This window comes from Kwoniella mangroviensis, assembly GCF_000507465.2.
Source record: "Kwoniella mangroviensis CBS 8507 chromosome 1 map unlocalized Ctg01, whole genome shotgun sequence".
NCBI classification, from domain to species: domain Eukaryota; kingdom Fungi; phylum Basidiomycota; class Tremellomycetes; order Tremellales; family Cryptococcaceae; genus Kwoniella; species Kwoniella mangrovensis.
In genome coordinates, this window is record NW_027062533.1 from 10,704,372 (window position 1) to 10,719,141 (window position 14,770).

Genomic DNA, 14,770 nt, shown 5'->3' on the forward strand with positions numbered 1-14,770 from the left:
TCTGGCGCACAATATCGAAATTCACTGTTATCATTGATATCTTGTTACTTCCTCATCGATTACCTTACTGACGATTTGCAGGTAGCCTTTCAAGGTGAGTTGTTGCTCTTGCTCTAAACTATCTTCCACGGAGAGTACATGCTGATAGGTTTTGTCTGATAGATGCAAATCTTCGTTAAGACGTGAGTTTGGTTCAACTAAGATCGGTGGAAGAGAAAAGAAAAGGGTAGCAGGATGAGGAAAAGAAACATGGCAGATTGGACATCAGGACTGGATGCAAGGGAAAGGTGCTGATTATCATGCTATGCGATCCAGCCTCACTGGTAAGACCATCACCCTCGAGGTCGAGTCATCCGACACCATCGACAATGTCAAATCCAAGATCCAAGACAAGGAAGGTATCCCTCCTGATCAACAACGATTGATCTTCGCTGGTAAACAATTAGAAGATGGACGAACTCTCTCTGACTACAGTGGGTTTCAAATTCTGTTTTAAGAAATATGAGAAGGTGAAGCGGAGAACAAGAACAGATAGTAGGGAGTTGGGAGTTGAGAGATGGTGTCGGGAAAAAGGGCAATGAAGATGAGATCATTCCATCCTGATCTTGGGAGTCATTGTCGAGCATTGGATGGAATGTGGGCGACTTAGGTAGAGAAGATTGGATAGCATGAGACGGAAGAGTGAAGAGTGTGGATAGGGGGAGAGAGAGGTCTTAGGATGGGAATTTTCGCTAACTTTTACGTCGCATCACTGTAGACATCCAAAAGGAGTCCACCCTCCATCTCGTCCTCCGTCTCAGAGGTGGTATCATTGAGCCTTCGCTCAAGGTACTTGCCAACAAGTACAACGTAGGTTACTTCCCTTACACTTACACAAAGTGATGATCTCTTTGCTGACTGAAAAACGTTACGATATCAGTGTGACAAACAAATCTGCCGAAAATGTTACGCTCGACTCCCTCCCAGAGCTACCAACTGCGTGAGTGTATTACTCTCCATACTCGATCATTGTCACATCTCATACACTGTATACCGTATACCATACAATATAGTGATGCAATGAATGGATCGCTGATATTGTATTTTCTTGATACTATAGCGAAAGAGAAAGTGTGGTCACTCTTCTCAAATCAGACCCAAGAAGAAGATTAAGAACTAGAATGTTGGATGCTTGTATATTGTTCTAGCATTGGTTCGTCGGGTTTGTTGGGAGAGCATGAGAATGTATAACCGCCAAAAGAAATGCATTTCTCTGCTTGATTGAAAGTTGTCTGAACGATGTTGGGGACGGGATGATGGAAAGTCTCGTCTCGGAAAGGTGTGCGAAACAGAATGACTGATCTTACTGACAAGCAATTGTGTAACTTTTCGGAGATGATCTCGCCCAAGCGATAACGACTTGAACTAACTCCAAGCAGATCATGGTTGAATGATTGGTATATAACATACATGAGACATGCTTGGAATGCATCCATCGAGGCACCATCACTATCGACATCTAAATCATTGATCTTCGGACGATATCGGCAGTACGGTACTACTTGGAGAACTGCACCTTGCATTCGGCACTACAGCATGTCCATCTGATCCTCTACATTACCTTAACCTTCCACATATTCATCTCCTTTCTCATACCTACCCAGCTGTTCGTCCTACCGTTGGAATCTTGGGCTTCATGGGTTTTCTCGGAGCGAAGCGTTCGCTGATCTGTTTCCAGTCGGAATAATTGTCCCCGCTGAGATTGTCGGACATTCTGGACTGAGTCTGTAGCAAGAGTAGGGCGAATAGCTCGCCCTGGAAATCGGGCCGAAGCTGTGAAAAGATAATTTTGATTTTTTCGTAGTATCTAGCACGGTGATCGATACAAGGGGAGCATTCACATCGGCTAGAGTGGGTGTAGTGCACAGGCATGATGCGCCACACGTTTTCCAAAGCTGTTCGTGCGAGCGAAGCATCCTCTCGTTGAGACGCAAGAAGAAGGATCTCTAGGGGATAGGCGAGACAGGCCGATTTCAGTGTTTGCCGGATCTTCGATATCGTCTCGTCTTGACACAGGGCAAATTCTACCAAATTCAACAAAGGTCCTAGAACAGCGGGCTTCTTACCATATGATTCGATAAAAGCGCTTTGAATGTGGGTAGGCGTTAAGACCAGGTCAAGAAAGGTAGCAATGACATCTCCGATATAATCGAGGTGGATAGGTTCGCGGCATTTGTCGACCTCGGGAGGGGAAGGAAGGCTGAAAGCGTCCGCGAAGAATTTACTGTGTGTTCATTCATCGTATCAGTGCCATTCCTATATCGTGGTTTAACGTGAATACGGAAATAATCTTCAAATAGTTTGGTCAGGCGTGGTACGGTATGGTACGGGGCAGTGTGACATATGAGTGGGACGTATGGACTCAGAGAGGTAGTCATGCGCACCTGATCTTGGAGAGTTGAAAGCTACTTGCTCGAAATTCCACTTGATCGTTCGACACCAGTATGACGTCTCCACAAGGGTCACGATGAGTTTCATGAAGTCGAGGTCTTTTGTGCACCGGCGGTTTCATTTCTCTTTCTTCTTTAGATGACATGATTACGAGTTCGTTTATGGTTGAGACGTAAAGAACAGGACGATGATGTGTGTCCTCAGACAGATCTTATAGGACGATCATACCGGTATATATGCACAGGTACACAGGGTTGGGGCCAGAGCACAGACCAACAAGTAGCTCTGTCAACCAACTTGCGAATGCAACATCATTCAATAATGTTGATATAGTGAAACCTCATGGCTTTGAGGGGTGCAGAACATTACACGTTGATTCATGTCACCGTGATCTAATTTAGCATCAAACCGACAAGTACCTATTAATGTTCGGAGCAAGTATACGCAAATACGATATATACAACGTTTTGTTTCAAATGTAACTGTAACAAGAACTCCATTACTCTAGGATCAATACTCTTCCTCATTATCCTGATAATCTACTTGCTCTTCATCCTGACCATCTTTTTCTTCTTCATCCTGTTCTTCACCTACATCTTCCTCTGCGTCTAATTCCTGAAGCATCGTCTCGTCAAATCCACCTTCTCCACCTTCAACATCATCAACTTCTTCAATCTCGCCATCAGGTCTCGTACTATCTATTTTCTTCAATCTATCCGCATCACTCTTAGCTTCTTCAAATAACGCTTCTTCCTTATCCCACGGTCGGGTAGGATCAAACCCTGATGATTTGGTCAGATATTCTTTATCTGATCGAGTCAACCCAATGACTCGCTTATCAGCAAATTTTTCTCATATCAGGATGATGCAATGAACACTCACCTAAAGGTCTTCTAGCTAAGATAGCAGCAGTCATCTTATCAGGATTAAGCCTATTCTCTTTCAACCCTTTCAACTTGAGTTGCTTGATCGTTCGTCCAGGGAAATAAGCTTTCATCAATGAATAATTTTCACCCGTCTCTTCGAGTACCTATATACTCAATGAAATCAGATCAGCTTTACCTCTTCTCGCGGAATGGCTGGGATACCTACCTGATAAAACAACTCAGTTTCCGTCGTAGTCCATCGTTGGGGTTTAGTATATTTGGCAAAACTAGCAGCATTGATAAACCTAGTTTCATCGTTGATCTCGACCACTTCTCCATCATCCCTTTCCTGCTGTTCTCTAATTCTCCTTCTATCCCTCTCCAAATCTCTTCGATATCCTTCGATGTCGGGATAATCATCATCTTCAACTTCCCAATTAGGTTCTTCATAATCCTCTTCTCCATCTACTCCTTCTCCTGCTCCTGCATCATCTACAATGTTTATTCCTAATTCTCGTAATGCCGCCATGTCGGCATCAGCCTCTTCTTGAGCAGCTATATCCTCCGCAGTCAACTCTGCGCCTCCATCATCGTATCCTTCTCCTTCCTCTCCTGGTTGACTTCCGCCATCGTCCTCGCCATCCACGAATAACGGTTGCGCATTATTATCAACAGGAACATCATTGTATTCTTCTCCATCTTCATCCCACTCTTCTTCTCCCTCCTCCTGTAGTCTTGTCGACTCTTCTCTTCGAGCATCAGGCTCAGGCGTGGATTCCGGTGTCAACCTCTCAGGTTCAGGTTCAAACTCTTCCTCTGAATCATCTTCATCTTGACTGACAATCCCCTCATCCATCCCTAATTTACCCAATTCTTCCCTTCTTCTTGCCCGATCCCTATTCTTGGTATGCCGTACTTTCCTTCTCTTGATTTGATCTCTTCTCCAGGCATGTTCAGCTCTAAGTCTGGAAGCCTCTTTCTTCTTTTGGTCCTCCTCTCGTCTATGTTCGTCTATCCTGATTGCTCTGGACGAGACTCTCCCCTGAGCAGCTAGAGTTGTTGCTAAATCTCCCATCGTAATGACCACTTCGTCCACCTGATCTCCAACCAGTTCATCTGGCTGAATATCCTGTAAGGAGATGGTGGCTACTCCTGGTGCTTTCTTCTGTTTCTTTTTCTTTTGACGCTTGATAGGTCGTCCATCTTCATCTTCTGTCAATTGAGCGGAGGTTCTCCTCTTTCCCCCCCTACTTGTACCTGCATCACTTTGGTCTTCAACTTCAGCTTCTTCTTCTTCTTCTTCCTCACTTGTCCTCCTATCTTCGGTATTCTCTCGGACCGTTCTGGGAGCTTTCTTAGTCGCTCTAGATTTGGGAATTGCCATAACGGGCACGTTCGTTTGCGAGCCTGTCAAGGCACTGTTGGCCACCCTCCTTCGACCTCCTTGCCGTGCTGGACGTTTCGTAGTGTGATGCGCTCCTATTCGACCGATAGTACCTACTGCAGCAGCGGCCAGTGCCTCAGCCTCTGCTCGTGATGGAGATGCGACGGGAGCAGGAGCTGGCGCCGGTGAAGCGGAAGTGGTTCCAAGAGAAGGTGGGAATCCAGAGCCGTACGATACACCTAAGGAAGGAGGAAGACCTGATGTAGGTTGGCGAGGGGAAGGCGCAACCGCCAAAGATGGAGGCGCGCCAAATGACGATGGTGGTTGAGGTGTAGCAGAGGGTTCGCGTGGGTTTTGGGGTGTGACCGATGATCCTCGGATTGAGGGGGCAACTGATGATGCTCGGTGAGGTTGGGGTGTAGCAGATGGACCGCGCTCAGAGCGAGATGCGATTGATGGTGTGCGACGTCGAATTTGACCTGGCGAGGGAGTATCGGAAGTGTGATTTCGAGCTGCGTCAAGGAGAGATAACCGGGGAGCTGAAACCGGCGAGGGCGGAGGAGGAGGGCCCAATGGAGTTTTGATTGTTTTTGGGCTATTAGTGCTCTGCGAGGATGGGTTTGCAGTTGTTGATTGAGGGGTAGGTGGCGCGGGAATGGGGACGACCGTGGCGCTTGAAGATGGAGCTGAGCTTGCTTCGTTCAGCTTGACAGTCACAGGAGGTGTGACAGGACTACTCTGGGTCGGAGTAGTGACGTTCGGTATGCTTGATTTATTTGATAGTATTGCTCGGATCTGCGAGGATGGGATAGCTTTGGGAACCAAGTTGATAGACTGAGTCGTTTGAGGGGAGCTTTGGGTCGGAGCTGTACTCTGTGTGGTCGCAGCAGGAGTTGCAGATGAAAGTTGAGGCGCGGAGGAAGAAGGAGCAGAAGGCTGAGAGGATGAGGGTGCTGATTTTTGAGACGATGGTAGAGGTTGGGAGGAAGAGGAAGCTATAGTCTGTTGACTGGATGTGGGAGTATTGGCAGATGGTCGGACAGGGGGAGCTTTCTTTTGACCTGGCTTGAATGTCGGTCTGAACTTGTTTTGACTCGCTAGAGAAAGGAAGTCAGCTATATCATGCACGAGTATCGGATCGGGAAGCTGAGCTTACGAAGTCGTAACGACATCTTGCCCGGACTATTTCTAGACTACCCAATCAAAGCGGAAAGGGAGATGACCGTGCTCTTTTCCTTCGGGTCGGAATATCTGCTGTTTGACAGGTTGGACTAGGCAGATGGGAGAGAAGAATACTGCTAGCTCATGCCATCCCAGCATAAGCGGCTGGTTCCAGGTGTATGGAAGACTATGGGTGGGTGCGATGTGGGAGTGATATGACACTTGAAATGATGGGAAAGTCAAGATTTCAGAGTTTGTTGTTGATTAATGATTAGGGTTTCAATCTCAGGTGGCAAAAGCGGATGTCTCCACCGGTTTGAACTTCTGTTGCCACGCCTAACTCGTTTGTTAGAGGAAGACCCAGCTTCCCCGTGCCTCTTCAGGCTGTTTCGTTCTCGCGAGCCTATTGTCATCCAGCCTCAGTCATCGAATCCCCTTTCACCCTTTGCACCTCCCTCACTCGTATATCACAATCTTTCTAATCCATCCGTCAGATCACCTCGTATAACAGCAGACACCATAATTACATATCATACACGATGTTCAGACCAGCCCTCCTCAGGACCGCTCTCCCAGTGTCTAAACGGGCTGTAAATGCTTCACCAATGATAGTCCGAATGGCCTCAAATTCACCTATAACCACCTCTGGTACACCTGACGTAGCTGAGACGTCTTACATCCCTAATCGATTGACACCAGGAGAAGAGATTGATCCTCAGTGTGAGTGGCAGGTCAATGTGACGATCAAATGATAAACAATGAAGAAGGATAATGTGGGTTGGTAAGGCAATGACTGACATGACTGTGCTATTGGTCGTTGGTAGTGAATGGTTACCCACAATTACCCTACGTATCGATCCAAGCTAGAGAACCATTTGGATGGTGGGATAGACAAGAGAGAAAGAACTTTGGTGAAGTTGTGAGTGTATAATGACTGATAGATTCCGGGCACACGCTCCGCATCTGGAACAGCAGGGGACGTTACAGATCTGGGAAATTACACGATTGGAGCAGCTCAATATTTGGGACACGAATGATGCTATGTGTTGGGATGATGACTTACATCCGCTCTCATACTTTAGATGCACGAAGAAGAGGATGCTATTGGTATGTGGGGACCAGACGTCCACAAGACATCACCTCAAAGTGCTTTATTCCAGGTAAGTTGGTTTGGTTTGGATTGATTTATGGCAAATTCCTCTTTGATTGCCATCATCTCAAGAGGCTTGAACTGATAATTTCGTCCCTCTTATAGTTATCAGTAGCATTCTCACTCATAGGCCTAGCATCTTATGTCTTGATCAAGAACAGACCCGAAAGACCAGTAGCCCAACGAACATACCCTTATAACGGATTAGAAAAGGAGTTGGGTGGACAATCATACGCTAGACCCGAGGAAGTCGATGAGGAGTAAATGATATTCATATACACACATGTAGATTTGGACGAAGAGGAGCATGTACCTGATTGGATCGAAATGAGATGGATCGGAATTATGAGAAGCTGGGAATAGTATTTCGCATAGAGTATGGACCGTCGCTGAGCGTTTATCCCGATTTCCACAAGAATAAAAGACATATATATCATTCACCTCGATTCATTGTATTGGTGAATTCGCGGTAATCCATTGATTCAACCTGATACAATGCTGACAATACATGCTGAAGAACAGTTCAATTGTTTACTAATGCTACAAACAATTACAGCAAGATACCTCATGATGATTGGACAAAAAGATCAAACGTCCTGCACTTCTGACACTTTCCCCTTCCCTTTCCCTCTTCCTCTACCCCTCCCTCTCGCTCTACCTCTACCTGTCCCAGCACTATTCATCCCACTCTCAGTCGACCCCTCACTTGTGGCTACACTAACAGCCGAACCATTCGTACCGGCCCTCTTCCTCCCGCCTCCTCTCGACGTGACACTCGCACTACTCATTCTTCTCTTCTTCACTTGTCCATCCCCATCTTGAGACCCATTCTCACTATCCATAGTCGTCTTCCTTCTCTTTCCTGTTCCTTTCCCCTTTGGATCCTCTTCATCTAGACCGACCATCATTTCTCCCCATCCCATCTCGCCAACATCTTCACCCTTGATCTTCGCCTCGGCCTCTCTGAAAGACTTGATGACACTCATCAACCTCTTTGAGACATTTGCTGTAGTTCGACGTCGAGGGGCGTAATTACCCGTTACGACTGATACATCGAAGAATGGAAGCAGAGTGGATTGCTTGTTCAATGCTCCAACCTGTTGGCGAGGACACATCAGCTGTTTTACCGGCAAGGATGTCAATACAAGAGGTGAAAGATGAACTTACTTTACCTCTACGTGCTATACGCTGTACGATCGGTGTCAATTCATCATCGACTTTAGATATTGACCAGGACAACTCTTCGTGTAGGAATCTAGATTAGACGTAAGCTAACATTATACAGGGCAGGGGAGATGCCAGCTTACGTTCTCAAAGCTGATAACTTTGGAAAACCCCAATGGAAAGGTTCCTCCGATTCATCAGTCGTAGGATATTTGTAGGCTTCTCTCTACACACGCCAATAAATAATTTAGCGTTTTTCCACCAAGTCACTCTGTGTCAATGGGAAAATAGGGCGGAGTACAACTCACCACCAAAGGATTCGGCCAATCTCCCGTAAGGTATATACTATCTTTGTACCTCTTCTTAAATGACACTTTCCATTTCGTATCCAGTTCCTTCGAGTTATCTATACCCCTCTGAACCCTAATCCACCAATCTTTAAAATTATCTATCCCCCTCTCTCCAGGGAAATTCGCTAAAAGTTCCAAGGCTACCACAGGTCCTACACCAGGCAATCCAATCGTATAATCACTTCCTAACAAATATGCTAGAGAGATGAGTCGATCTCGAGTAAGGGAAAGTTCACGTTCGATATCAGATGATAAGAAACATTCAGCGTATTTCGCATCGTTAAAGATATTCTTGAAACACTGTATACCACCGAAGAGAAATACATCTGAATCATCTGTGATTATTCCATCGACCAGACCGAGCTCTGCAAGTTTGGCACATTGCGCTTCGGCTTCCATTGGTGCTGTTATATAGGGGATACCAAAGTGTCGTAAAAGGGTCTGTAAGGTCATTAAACAAACAATCAGCCTTGCTCCAATCGCCTTGTCAAGCATTGTGGGACTATGTCAGATCATATCTCATGACTTATTTTCAAGGTGGGATGAGTGATTGAGAGTTCAAATTGAGAGGTATCAGGAAGAATCACCCACCTGAATCTGGGTAACCATACTCTGCGTTATCTCATCCGAATCCCTCATCGCATTTCGATTCTCACTATTCAAAACCCTAATCTCATCATCGATCTCCGTCCTGACCTCATTCAAATCACGTCCTTTGATCTGAGCCAAGAACCTCGCGTAGTCATCTTCTTCAGCTGCCATATCTCCCGTGGTCAGATCGCCATCCTGATCTTCCACTTCCGATGGGATCGTCGTGGCCGAATCGGTAGGCTGAAGTGCGGGTCTGGGTACAGGTGGAGGGGAAGGTGACCATTCTATCGATCTGGAATCGTCTATGTCCTCTCCGCCTTCTGATGAGGTCGATTCGGCATGAGTGAATAGCGGTGGAGCTGGAGCGGGCGATGCGGATATACTGGGTCGATCGGTTGGAGCTAGGGAAGGCGAAGGTGAAGCGACTAAAGGTATATCAGGAAGCGTTTGGACCGGTGAAACAGGCCGCTGTGCCATATTTATCGTTGATTGCTGAGCTGATGCGGGTAGCAAAGCTGGAGCTGAAGCTGGAGCATGTGCTATCTCATCTTCGGTTTCAATGGAGATAGGTGAGGAAGCAGGTTGAGTGACTCTCCTCAAGGGTGAAGGCTTGACTGTAGCTGAGGGCATACGTTGAATCGGGTTTCTGACAGGAGCTAAAGATGGCTGTTTGGGAGCAGATGGAGCTGTGGGAGAAGGTTTATGGGTGGACAATGACGCTTGATTCGCTGGAAGGGAGGTTCCAGTCACAGGTGAGGGCACCTTCGGGGACGGCGTAGAAGGCAGCAGATGTGGTTGTAGTTCCGGTATGATCTGGAAATCGTCTCCACTATCGTCCACTTCGATTTGCTGAGGAGATGCTTGCGATAGCGTTGAATGGGTTGTTTTCTCCCTTTGCCTCTGCGATGGGTCCGAGACTTCTGTAGAGCTAGGTCCTTGATTGATAGCGGGGAACAGCGGCGCATCGTCTTCCTCCTCATCACCGTCAATCTCGATCACATCCGCTGGGATTGGTTTATGTTCTGCCACACCATCAGGCTTCGCTCTGGCAGCGTTCTGCCTAGCGGTGATGATTGGAACGTCGTCATCGTATTGATCTGTTGGAATAGCAGAAGGTATATCGGTGAGGGATTGTGACCTTGAAGGTGCGTAGTCCGTGGCAACCTCCTCGAACTCGTCGTCTTCATCATCATCATCATGTTCCTCTAGCGGTGTTGCCGTATCCCTCTGGTCATGTACAGGTGTAGTAGCGCCGCTCGGCACCAAATCAACTTCTTCCATATCCTCATCGTCTTCCTGAACTTCCCAATCCGCTTCTTCAGTCACACTTCTCTCCCTTCTTTCCTTCTCTACCCTACTTAGCGCTAAAGCCCTAGCAAGATCAACATCAACTTCTTCTTCGTCTGAGCCAAGTTCTTCTTGCTGCAGGGCCAAAGCTAAAGCCTCATCATTCGCAGTAGGCACCACCTCTTTTTCCTCTTCTTCTTCGGCATCATCGAACAAAGGTTTCGATCCTGCTTGTCTGCTTGCACCAAATGGTTTGACAGCCACGTCAAGCGATTTCCGAGCTGGTCGAGCAGGTGCATACCTACGTGCGATGGCTTCTAGGATTTCTCGCCGGCGATGTTTTCGGAGGTCACTATCAACCACAGCAGGTTTGGAACTGGATTCGATCAAGGGTATCAAGATCAGCTGCAATGCCTTAGGCCCTGCCTAGCAGGACAGCTGAACTTACCTATCTATCTCCTCTATATCCGAATCATCACTACTAATTCCGCTGCTACTTTCACTTTCAACTTTCGGTTCATCCTCTTCTACTTGAATAGGTTTCTCTTTCGAACCCTCTCTGATACCCAAAGCCCATCCTCCACCTTCATCTTCACCTCTTTTCACCAATACATATTCCCTATTTCGTTCCGCAGCTATCCTAACAGGTATCGTCAAGTGCGCCTTTCCAACCATATCCGTTACAGTCAAAAGTTGTTGAGTTAATGCATTCCGCTGTGAAAGGTGTTTGATTTGAGCCTTTGAGAAATCCAAAGCGGATGGTGCTGCTCTAAGCATATCTGCCAATCTCCTATGTGATTGTTGTCTTGACCTTATCCTCAAATCTCCTATGATTTCATATTGAACTTCGGTAGGCAATGCTCTAAATTCCGCAGATTCTATATCGATATCATCAGGCGAAACTTCATCTATAAATTGCTTCAACTCCTCTTCCGTCGCCAGTCTCGCATCTGGCCGCTCGGTAGTGGAAACGGAAGGCATAGTAGTTTCAGGTAAACGGTAGGGATCATGCTTCTTGAAGTGTTTTCGACGTTTTTCAGGATCGGTAGGTACTTCTCCAAATCCTACGGGTGTCGACGGTCTAACGGATGTGGAAGAGGATGATGCTCGTTCAATAGGTTGAGGTCGAGGTCGAGATGGTCCTGCTCCACTTTCCAGCTCATCTAAATATACCGCATTCTCTGATATCTGTTCACCTGCTTCATCGGGATATTGATTCGCAGAGGCAGCACTTCGAGCAGCTCTTTGTTCTTCGATCCTGCGATAATCTTGAATATCAGCTGAATGTCGACACGTCACCTCATGGATGAACAGCTACACATACGCCTGAGCAGCTTTGACAGCCTCTCGCCTCATCTGAGCAGCAAACAGCTTCTCAGCTACTTTAGCATGATTCGCAGCGGCTCCAGCTTTCTTCTTCTTTCGCTCGGCCTGAGACATCGCAGTATCAGCTGATATCTATTCGTACGAATACATTACAGCTTACGATCGTAGCTCTCTTCAAAGCTGGTGCACCTCCATCGAACACGAATACAGGTTTGATACCATGAAATAGCAGCTTGTTTATACGCCGTAGGAAACCTATACTAACGACATTCAGCTATACATAAATCGAATGATGTAATGGACGAAGCTGACCTAGCACATGTGCGTTGACCAGTACTCTACCATCCTTGTCTCGCATAGTCGCTTGGAACTGTATGATGAATTAGCTCGGGTGCGCTCTATGCGAAAGACGTACTAACCTGATAAAGCCAGATGGAGCTATCGATCGCTAATCGTTTACCTTCCATACTCTCTATCCTGTTGGTTGAGTCAGCTTGACCGGTATTTACAATTACAATTGGGAGAACTGATAAACTCACTGGACAGGTCTAGAGACCGGATTGAGCAATGACCAAAGACCTTTGACACCCATCTTGAACAGAGCTCGATCTTGGTATCTTAGAGTGCTATATCATCAATGGTCGGCCGACTTCTGGAGCAGGTTCCCCCCCGAGAAGCTATTCCGATATTGGTCCCTGTGAATTTATATACTAAAGTGCTACTCGAGGTGGATGCGAATGATGGAAGTGTGTTCATGTGTGCTCGATATTCTAACATGCATCTTTTATACTGACGTAGTTGACTGGATGACTGGACTATTCCGAATCACGTGACTCAGACCTCGACGCGTCAAAAGGCACTTGGATTGACTTGTACGCTTGGACATTGAAAATGCCAGCCAGCTACCAGAGGGATAAACAGCTATAGGTAGGTAGGTAGCTCTCAAATCCAATCTACATCTACTCCCTTGCTCTATCGCAATCAAGACGACAGGGGAAGAACCACAATGTCATCATCCAGACCATCACATCCCAACTTACCTCCCTCCCTTCAGATATTATACCAGAAACAGCAGGAATACGCGGGTCTACAAGCTCTGCGTGAGGCTTCAGCGGAAATGGTAACGAGGGTGGAGAAGTTGGCGGAGATGAGTAATATCATGGCTGATGGAGGTGAAGGTGGGTTCATATGACTGAATTTCACCAGCTGTTGAACACGCGATCTGTCAAATGATTCATAGCTGATTGGATTTCTCATTTGTGGGGTGGTGTGATGAATAGCCGCAGGAGGTGTATTGAGGAATTGGCCTCATGTATTTTCGATTTTAAATTTATTTGGTATGTTCCCCTTTTTGACTTTTCGAAGTCATACTGTGACAACAAAGGGGATCTTAACAGATGTATACTGACGTGTTGTGATTCTTACGAAATGAAATATAGCTCAACAACAATCCGAAAGGTCAGATACATCAATGCAAGAAGACGAACAGGAAGAACAAGAACCATTACCTGTTTTAGTCAGATTACCTTATGGTGGAGAGACGGCTACTAGCTCGACGAGTACGAGTAATAAAGATGGGACTCATCAACAGGATACGACGAGATAGATAAAAATGATCATATCGTTTCATGATTTATGATTAAAGGGAACATTGTACTATAGATGGTTGAAGACGGTCAGAGCATCGATACACATTGTATGTACCCTATTATAGATTCATCGCTAGATGCCCCGCGACATGTAAATAGTATATGAAAGGATCATTTTATCACACTGACAGTGTCACTAACTCGTATGAAGACCAAAGATGCTTTCAACTACTAACCCCTTCAGGCTTTCAGGTTACAGGAGATCCTTTGAAGGGTTTTTACCCGTATCTCACAACTTATCGAGGATATAACATATTATAATAGTAGATGTCATGAACACCGATTTCGGGGTAACCAATGATGGATAGTAACAAAAACAAATTTCTATGGATCATTGACACTATAAGATCTATCTACCTACCTTAAAATCAAAACTCCTCGATCGATAAAAGATAGATAATCAACAAAGCTAAGAAAAAAAAGAACAAGACAACTAGACACCCTAACATACTACCTGATTGAAAATATATAACAGAAATACCAAAATCCCACATTACGTGTACGGACGGTCCGCCTATATTTGATTATCACAAACATGATTGTTCTCTTCCTCCTCATCACTCATCTGACATTCATCTCCGCTCTGCCCTTCTCTCTTATAACACGAGCATCTGACGTAGAAAAAGAAGATGAATCATTGTATGACCAAGTATCAACCAGTTCTAGTGATTGGTGTACTGACAACCCAGAGAATTGTAAGACTGTGGTTAGTAAGTCATTCATCCCCTCAAGGTATCATTGGAGATGAATTTTTTTTTTTTTTATTTCAATTATCTGACAAAGTGTTAATTTCATGTTGAGCACAGGTATATCATCGATTATCGGTTTATTATTAGTCTGTTACCTAATCTACCGATTCTGGAAGAAACGTCGTATAGCTAGAAAAGAAGAAGAATCCATGGACAGGACATTAAAGTTGAATAAGGAGAAAGAGGAGATAAAGCAAAGAGCGATAGAGGAACATCAACATGAATTACAGGGGGGTTTGTTCAAAGCTTTCGGGCTGAAGAGGGATACTGCAGACAAACAAAATAAATCATAGAAAGAGTGGTATATCATATGTAGTTGAAGACATACACATGCGTCGAGTTATGGAAACGTATGATTTGTGACTAGGTAACATGTACTGTTCATCATAATTGGATTTGGATTTACTCAATCACAATCTTCTTGGATCTTGCGTTTTTTGCTCATTGAAATATCTGGAGATGCAAGAACATATTTTAGACTGAATGGTTTCATCTTGGACAATAATAATGATAGGACGGGAAACAACGTAAAATTCATGAACAGGGATTTGGATAAACATCCTCATTAATCAATCAATTAATAGTATATAGGAAAGAAAAAGGACAAATAATGTATGTATCTATGTATGTTAGACGTTATGGTCGTTCAATGTCAAGCACGAA

At 45.4% G+C, this 14,770-nt stretch overlaps 5 protein-coding genes across 5 annotated transcripts; 3 read left to right on the forward strand and 2 right to left on the reverse strand.

Moving 5' to 3' along the window:
- Positions 1-162: 162 nt before the first annotated feature.
- I203_104060 (ubiquitin-60S ribosomal protein L40) lies at positions 163-1,159 on the forward strand (the record flags this gene model as incomplete). Its single annotated transcript, XM_019149625.2, has 5 exons — positions 163-182; positions 316-473; positions 758-849; positions 920-979; positions 1,100-1,159. The coding sequence occupies 5 exons, from the start codon at positions 163-165 to the stop codon at positions 1,157-1,159; spliced, it is 390 nt and encodes a 129-aa protein (XP_019001168.2).
- Positions 1,160-2,940: 1,781 nt separating this feature from the next.
- I203_104061 (uncharacterized protein) lies at positions 2,941-5,852 on the reverse strand (the record flags this gene model as incomplete). Its single annotated transcript, XM_019149627.1, has 4 exons — positions 2,941-3,239; positions 3,313-3,460; positions 3,523-5,777; positions 5,837-5,852. The coding sequence occupies 4 exons, from the start codon at positions 5,850-5,852 to the stop codon at positions 2,941-2,943; spliced, it is 2,718 nt and encodes a 905-aa protein (XP_019001170.1).
- Positions 5,853-6,380: 528 nt separating this feature from the next.
- I203_104062 (uncharacterized protein) lies at positions 6,381-7,255 on the forward strand (the record flags this gene model as incomplete). The annotated part of the gene is made up of 4 exons (XM_019149628.1): positions 6,381-6,561; positions 6,666-6,760; positions 6,924-7,001; positions 7,097-7,255. The coding sequence occupies 4 exons, from the start codon at positions 6,381-6,383 to the stop codon at positions 7,253-7,255; spliced, it is 513 nt and encodes a 170-aa protein (XP_019001171.1).
- Positions 7,256-7,578: 323 nt separating this feature from the next.
- I203_104063 (uncharacterized protein) lies at positions 7,579-12,301 on the reverse strand (the record flags this gene model as incomplete). Its single annotated transcript, XM_019149629.1, has 11 exons — positions 7,579-8,088; positions 8,159-8,246; positions 8,299-8,381; positions 8,464-8,946; positions 9,097-10,759; positions 10,832-11,641; positions 11,708-11,814; positions 11,870-11,964; positions 12,022-12,079; positions 12,129-12,186; positions 12,249-12,301. The coding sequence occupies 11 exons, from the start codon at positions 12,299-12,301 to the stop codon at positions 7,579-7,581; spliced, it is 4,008 nt and encodes a 1,335-aa protein (XP_019001172.1).
- A 414-nt stretch (positions 12,302-12,715) lies between these two features.
- On the forward strand, positions 12,716-13,315 carry I203_104064 (uncharacterized protein; the record flags this gene model as incomplete). Its single annotated transcript, XM_019149630.1, has 3 exons — positions 12,716-12,887; positions 12,990-13,046; positions 13,149-13,315. 3 exons carry the CDS (start codon positions 12,716-12,718, stop codon positions 13,313-13,315), a joined length of 396 nt encoding a protein of 131 aa, XP_019001173.1.
- Positions 13,316-14,770: the final 1,455 nt, after the last annotated feature.